The sequence below is a fragment of the Cibotium barometz genome, chromosome 1, assembly GCF_041138505.1.
Source record: "Cibotium barometz isolate CiBa-2024 chromosome 1, ASM4113850v1, whole genome shotgun sequence".
NCBI classification, from domain to species: domain Eukaryota; kingdom Viridiplantae; phylum Streptophyta; class Polypodiopsida; order Cyatheales; family Cibotiaceae; genus Cibotium; species Cibotium barometz.
This window is the reverse complement of record NC_141046.1, coordinates 61842485-61849539: the sequence shown is the minus strand read 5'-3', so window position 1 is coordinate 61849539 and position 7055 is coordinate 61842485. Positions and strand designations below refer to the sequence as shown.

Sequence of the window (7055 nt, the reverse complement as noted above, 5' to 3'; positions counted from 1 at the left end):
TATGGTTGAGAACCTCAAAGATGGATTTTCTTACAATGCTTTCTATCACTGTAGCCTCAAAATGAGTCCCTTCAAAGCTCTTTACAGGTAGGATTGCCTCAAACCATTGACCTAGTCATTAGGGTCGGGATATCTTGTCCAATAATGTTGGATGAGATGGATCATTAAATGTATACCATTCGAAAGGACATTAAGGTTTCCTAGGATAGATAGAAGCAGTATGCCAATAAAAAGAGTACAAGTCGAGCATAGGATGCCCAGGATAGATAGTATGCCAGTATGCCAATAAAAAGAGGTCAAGTCAAGCATTTGAAAAAGGAGACATGATATTCCTCCTAGCACATCCCAAGTTAAGCTCTCTATCCTTGGGGAAGTATAGGAAACTATCTCTAAGGTACTGTCAACCCTATGTGATCACAAGGAAATTAGGGGAACATGCATATAAACTTCTGCTACCCTCACATTTGAAAGTCCACATGAGTTTCATGTCAGTTTACTCAAGAGGTGTTGGATTGATGGACTGGCCATGTGTGTGCCATGTGGAGGAGTAAATCCCATATACAAATAGTGGGTGTTTGAACCTTAGTATAAACGGTGTATAACCCTTGGGTCTCTCTTATCCCCCAACGTTTATGGTTGGAGATTGGGATCTAGAGAAGAGGTCCCTAGTCAACAGTGGCCAATCATGTGCTTTAGTTGCTTGTCACCATATTCTTATGCCAGAAGTCTTAAATGATAAGCAAGTTACGTCCCCAGTTCAAGGACAATTGAAACTAGAGCCCCTAACAATCTTGGATGTTCGAGAGAAGCTTCAGTTTTCCAAGGTAACAATTCTTTTCTCTCCTTCAAAGTTTAAGGAGAAGAGTTTTGTTTTCCAAACATCTCCTGCTGACGGTCTATGCAATTCAACATCTAAAACAAGCAAATCCAAAATAGCTTTTATGGATGACAAATTGCTAGTCCACAGTATAAGTAATAGTAAGGTCTCTATAAGTGGTTATCTTTCCCATACAATCTAAGATCTTCATTGCATATTAGCTATCTCTTTCTTCACTGTAGCCAATCTCTCCTCTAGTACTCAACCTACCAATGTACTTTCGATTAGCATGGATTTCTTACATCCAATATACCAAATATCTCATAAATACAAAGAAAGAAGAGCAAGATAAAAACGTGATTGTGAAAATATCTACACAATTCTCTATTATCGGGCAGTAGACAAGCTCCACCTCTCCATCCATAATAAGCTCGCCCATATAATGATCCTATATCTCAATGTGCTTTGTGCACGGGATTCTTAGTGATCACCATGCAACTTTGATCGTCCTAATAGTGTTTTTACAAGGATTAATGGTGAGATTAATGCCTAAAATAAACAAAAATATAACAAATGAGGAACTATGTATAAGTTTTTGATCAAGTGCAGGCCAAAGTCCTCCCAAACATTATCAAAGCCAGTATTACACTCTCTCCGGTAAACACAATATCTCACGCCCATTACACATCGCCATTACCCCGGCCTGCCCATGCTGATGTGGTGGGGGTATCCACCGCCGATAATTCATGGGCAGGCAATCTCCCCCGTCCAATCATGGGCGGTGGGGTATGTGTAACAGGCCTAAATTTGGTGTGACCGTGGCCAAAGAACGCTATTTATTGGCAGTGTCTGCTGCACAAATGATTTTTATTTATTTATTTTTCAGTTGGTAGACAGCAAGTCTGGAGACCAGGCCAACGTCCATGGGAAGCAAGACAAAGGAGAATAGGGTGTAGAGGCTCTCATGGCGATGTCTGCAGATATGGTGAAGAGGAAGGGTTCACCATCCGGACTAAGGTAAGGACTTCTGTTCTAGCCTACTCTTGTTGAACACACTATGACTAAATAAAAGTATATCCCCACCAAAAAAGACAGTTTTCTTCCACCTTGGCAATTAATGTTAGATGATAAGTTTAAAAACCTAGCAAATCAAGCTTCACAAGAAGGATACAAGCCAATCATGTTACATGATGAGTTTAAAAGCCTGGTAAATCTTCTCAGGATAAAACTCTGGACATGATGTAATTGACAAGGACAAGGGAGAACCCTTGTCTTGATCAAATTCAAATAATCAGAAATAAATAAACACCTATTTTTACACATACATGTTAAGTTCAGGTTATTTCCTTGTTTCCTGAACTTGTGTTTAGGAAGAATAGAGTGCAACATTGAGTTCATGAGTGTCTCTACTTAGAAAGCACTAAGGCCATCACTATTGTCAATCTTGCTGTGAATGGTGAAATTTTGCCCAAATCATCAGTCTTTCTTGAATAATTCTGAAGAACATTTGCACTGTCACAAGCAAATTGACCACACTATGATGCACCACAAGAAATGTGATACGTTATGTCCTTTCACATCCGCATACCGTAGTCTTTCCTGCCGCACTTTCTAGCCTTCTTTGCCTGTCTGCACATTTGGTAACCAAATGCACAAATGTCAAGCCGATGTGGGGGAAAAATAGGGGCTGTTGCTGGCCCAATGGCTATCTTATTAAGTTCTTCAACAATTTTAAGAAGTAATAAAACCTAAACATCTCCCAACATTACTCATTTTGAGTAGAAACAAAACATCAAAGTTGCCAAAAACACACCACATGTATAAATTTTGAAATATTCTCCCAAATCTACTAAACATATAAACCCTTATAGAATTGGATGACATTCAAGCTTTAAAATTGAGGTTAATTATGACAAAACTGCTATAGAAAATGTTCATGTTTCAAGAAAGAAACACATTCACCAAACTAAACCAAACACAAACCCACCCACACACACACACACACACACATACATAAATTGGCCACTTAATTTTACACTTAAGGCAACTTCAATCAAAAGTTGGGGTATGAAAATCTTAACATCGATAAAAAATGTTGAAACCTGCTCATTGATGCATTCCCTCGTCTCGCGATCGAGTGGATGATGTGCTGGATGCTGCCGTTGCTCGTGTTGCTGATGTAGATGTGTACTAGACATGCCATGGGAACTAGGATGCATTTGCTCAGATGGCTGTAACAGGCAATGAATATCTGAGTCCAGGTAAATATCCTTTCCATTGACCCTGCTGTTTAATAGCAAGTATACTAGTCACCTAAGCATACATATACCTGAGAAGAATTCTGCTGCATGGGCAAAGGTTCCGGGGGAGTGAACTCCATGTTGGTAGAGACTTGGCTGCAGTCTTGTGAGCTGATTTCACTTCCAGCCTGAAATGGCATGCTGAAATGGGCCATTGCAGCTGGAATCGACTGAAGCGGCCCTGCCATGACTCCTTGCGGCAAGTCCATCATTCCCATACCCATGCCCATGTGCAAACCCATGCCCATCCCCATTCCTGCACGCCCTATGGGCACTCCAAGCCCCACTGGATGAAGCGGGCCCATCTGCAAGTGTGGCATACCCATAGGAATCATTGGTGACACATTGATGCCATTCCTCATCGAAACCATCTGCCGATCCAGGTTGCAAATCATTACACATCAACCTCCTAACAGTAAGGTTCTTTATAGAATGTCAGGAGCAACATAAAGGGCATGCAAGAACGGAGCGGTGCAAGCCACCTGTAGCTGCATCTGCAGAGTTTTCATATACTCAATTGCCTCATCCAGCACAGAAGCTTTATCAGTCTACAAAATGCCTTGCAAACACTAGGCGTTAGTACATTAGGAACAATCTGCAGCACATGCACATCATGTCAGACATTGAACAGACCTTGGTCGAGTTTGGTATGAGATCTTGTAAAGCTTTCAACTTCTCATTGATCCTGTTGCGCCGATTCTGCTTAGAACAACACAAGCGTGATCTCAATGGAGGTACAGCTCACCTGCTTAAGACTTTGCAGGCGCCAATGGGGATGTAGCCTAATGGTCTGGTTTGTGACCGGGAAGGGGGAGGTCCGGAGTTCAAATCCCCGCAAGATCCCCGGCAAAATAGGTGGCATTGGGCCATTGCAGCCATAATTGTACTGCCTTCAGGCGGAAGACCAAGCCGCCTTCGGGTGGGAGATAAAGTAGCTACTGCAAAAGAATCTACTCAAGGGAAAAAAAACTTTGCAGGCAGCAAGAAGGTTGAGTTACCCTCTCAGAAAGGTTGTGGACCTCTGCAGCCCGGTTCCTCTTTAAAGACGAAGCCTTACGTGGTTGTTTTGTCTCCATGGATTCACCCTCTGCATCCTGCATGTGTGTGCAAGAGGAGCATCATAATAGGTCAAACAAGGGCAGAGGTTCAAACTTCACACATCAATTATCAAAGAGTTAGACATGCATACTTCACTCCGGGACTCTGAATCCTCAAGTTTACGCTTCCCATTGTGTGGCACCTCCCTTATGCTCAAATCTGCACCTGTTTGAGACCCTCCAGAACAAGATGCCAGCGCCATCTCTGTCACTCCGTGAACATCTGTCCTCTTTTCACCATGCTCCACAATGGAAGGGGTCAACCTTGCCGACGTACCACCATTCACTTGCCCTACGCATAGATGTCCCCTGCTGCTAGCACTGCTTGTATGATCCGATGCTCTCCGGATGGTGGCTTCCTCAGTGACACGGCTACACCCACTTTCCTGTGCACTTGAGATCTGCACGTGTTTCTCTGAAACATTTCTTGATCTAGCAGATGTAAACGACATGGAATTAGAGATTGCACCCTTGACACCCAAGGCAAGACCATTGGACACCTGCGATCTGAGACCAGCCATAGACTGTGGGCTCTTTGGGAAGTTGTGCAGCCCACCTTGAGTTGGCTGAAGGGGCAACTTGCTAGGAAATGATCCTGGGATAGCCATTGAATTAGACCTGGTTGAGTGGTCTGATTTGCCAGTAGCCTTCATGGAAGACAGAGGACTTGATTGGGTGACTGCCGGTGGTTGCATTGTTGTCCTGACCTTACTAAAAGCATCTTGACCTGATCGTGAAACGAGGCCTGCAGCTCGCTCTGCTCCCAAAGCTAAAGCTCCTTCAGCACTGGTTGATCTTAACAGAGACGACCCACTTCCTGCCCTTTCCTTATTGCTGCAGTTTCCCATGTCAACAGAAGAGACACTTTTCCCCATAGCCACAGAAGGTCCAACTGGAGGTTTAGCAACTCCAATGTCTGGAGTTGTTTTTGTGGAGGTGGCCCCGGTGGCAGCAGAGGGCCACTGCCCAAACAGATCAGAGCAATAGCTTTTCTCAAAGGAATCCTCTAGAGGGTATTGCAGCCATGTAACCAGTTCATCTTCATAAAAGTCTTCGGGGCTACTGCAAGACTTGCTTCCAGATTTGAATGGATTGTTGGCAGCAGACATGGCTAAAGTAAAGGTCAAGAAGCCCTACTTGAAACTCCTCAATTGTGAGTTGGACGGCAAATCAGCTTGGGTTAACCATAGAGAGGCCCATTCTGCAATCAGATACAAATAAGCTAGCTAGATGGGTTGAAGTACCCTTACAGTCAAACCCTGATTTGTAGCCTGGTACACTCTCCAGTAGGCGACTAAGGTAGCCAATTGACAACATCCGACTTGGCAGCATCATAAGGAGAACCCAGCGAGATGAGCTCAGTGTAATTAGGAGCCCATCTAAGCAAAAACCCAATTTGCAAAACGGATTAACTCCTTCGTTGAGAAGCAAGACTTGCCTGCTTCAATCTCCATAGCGGATCGCAAGAGGCCACCATTGCACGATGCTGCTTAGCTTACAGAACGCGCAGAAATGAGCAGTCTCAGCACGACTAGCTGAGCTACTGATACGGATTGGGAAACCCATTAAGCGGACTATGCCCTTCCAAACTAGGGTTTAGCAGACAGACGAGGAAAAATCTGCTGGGTTAGGAGAAAACCGACAAGGAGAGGTGCAGAGAGCCGTGCAGACCTAGATACTATTCTGCGTTGTCAGCAACGGCCGCCAAAAAAACCGCCAAATCGTAGCGGCTGGGAGGCTGAGGACCGCTGAAAGGGCAGGGGCGTCCGACAGCACTAGCGGCGATTTGGATGACACGTAGCTCCACGAACGTGTGCCGTAGAGGGTCTCAAATCATTTCCCTTGTTTTCGTTGTGTAAATTGTTTTCATTATCTTGGTGCCACGTGGAATCGAGCTTGTGGCTATCCTTGATGCGGTCGACGTTGAGGCGGGCCCAAAGTAATCCGTCCCGTCCCCACCTGCCACACACCACCGCCTGCTGCGCCGTCGCTTTCGGCACAGCCTTACTTTACCCAAGGCCAGTGGCGTGTATTCCATTGATTACACGCAGTATATCTATATATACTATATATGTGTTTATTATTATTATACAAGACATATATGTATTATTATTATTATATACACACATATATAAAAGATATAGACACACACATGCATATATATACACACACATATACATCTATTCCATCTATTAATTGCAGGCTGAGTAGCTTACACGTGGTAGCAGGAGCAGCCATAATTTTGAAATTTCCAGAGGAGAAGCTAACACGCTCAGGTTCATGCCTGGGAAAATTTCCAGAGGAGTAGCTAACACGCTCAGGTTCATGCCTGGGAAAATTTCTTGTGTAAATGTGATGAACTAGTTGCCAACTATACACAGTGATTCTTAAAATCATTAGTATTCTATTTGTCTCTGTCTCTCTCACTCACACTCGCGCTCTTGAACGTACATACCATTGCAGTTACTTTATGTGTGTAAACCCACATAAATTGAGCGCGATATTTTTGCCATTCCAAACAATACCATAGCATCGCGCGGGTCCCGAATTAGTGTATTTTATACACACACACACACACACACAAACATATATACACACGCACATATGCATATATTTTAGACACATGCTTCTCTCTCTCTCTCTCTCTCTCTCTCTCTCTCTCTCTCTCTCTCTCTCTCTCTCTCTCTCTCTCTCGTGATGGAGTAGTTGTTTACACATAACACTTGCAAGTGTGATGATCTCTCTCTCTCTCTCTCTCTCTCATGATGGCGTAGTTGTTTACACATAACACTTATAAATGTGATGATCTCCTGTGTCTAAATTCGATTCCATGCACTCCAT

The 7055-nt window shown here is 43.8% G+C and overlaps 1 protein-coding gene across 1 annotated transcript; it reads right to left on the bottom strand.

Moving 5' to 3' along the window:
* Positions 1 to 2062: 2062 nt before the first annotated feature.
* Positions 2063 to 6038, bottom strand: LOC147642282 (uncharacterized). The gene is made up of 7 exons (XM_086804610.1): positions 4307 to 6038; positions 4116 to 4211; positions 3751 to 3816; positions 3600 to 3665; positions 3147 to 3488; positions 2920 to 3048; positions 2063 to 2446 (listed from the first exon to the last, which is right to left on the bottom strand). The coding sequence occupies exons 1-7, from the start codon at positions 5321 to 5323 to the stop codon at positions 2429 to 2431; spliced, it is 1734 nt and encodes a 577-aa protein (XP_086660736.1). The 5' UTR covers positions 5324 to 6038; the 3' UTR covers positions 2063 to 2428.
* Positions 6039 to 7055: the final 1017 nt, after the last annotated feature.

Bases quoted from the DNA above. Each gene is read 5' to 3' on its own strand.
- LOC147642282 (XM_086804610.1), bottom strand. From the start codon at position 5,323: ATGTCTGCTGCCAACAATCCATTCAAATCTGGAAGCAAGTCTTGCAGT. The intron at 4,212-4,306 runs GTATGCATGTCT...ACACACATGCAG, and splicing joins ATTCAGAGTCCCGGAGTGAA to GATGCAGAGGGTGAATCCAT. The intron at 3,049-3,146 runs GTATATGTATGC...TGCCTGTTACAG, and splicing joins TGCAGCAGAATTCTTCTCAG to CCATCTGAGCAAATGCATCC.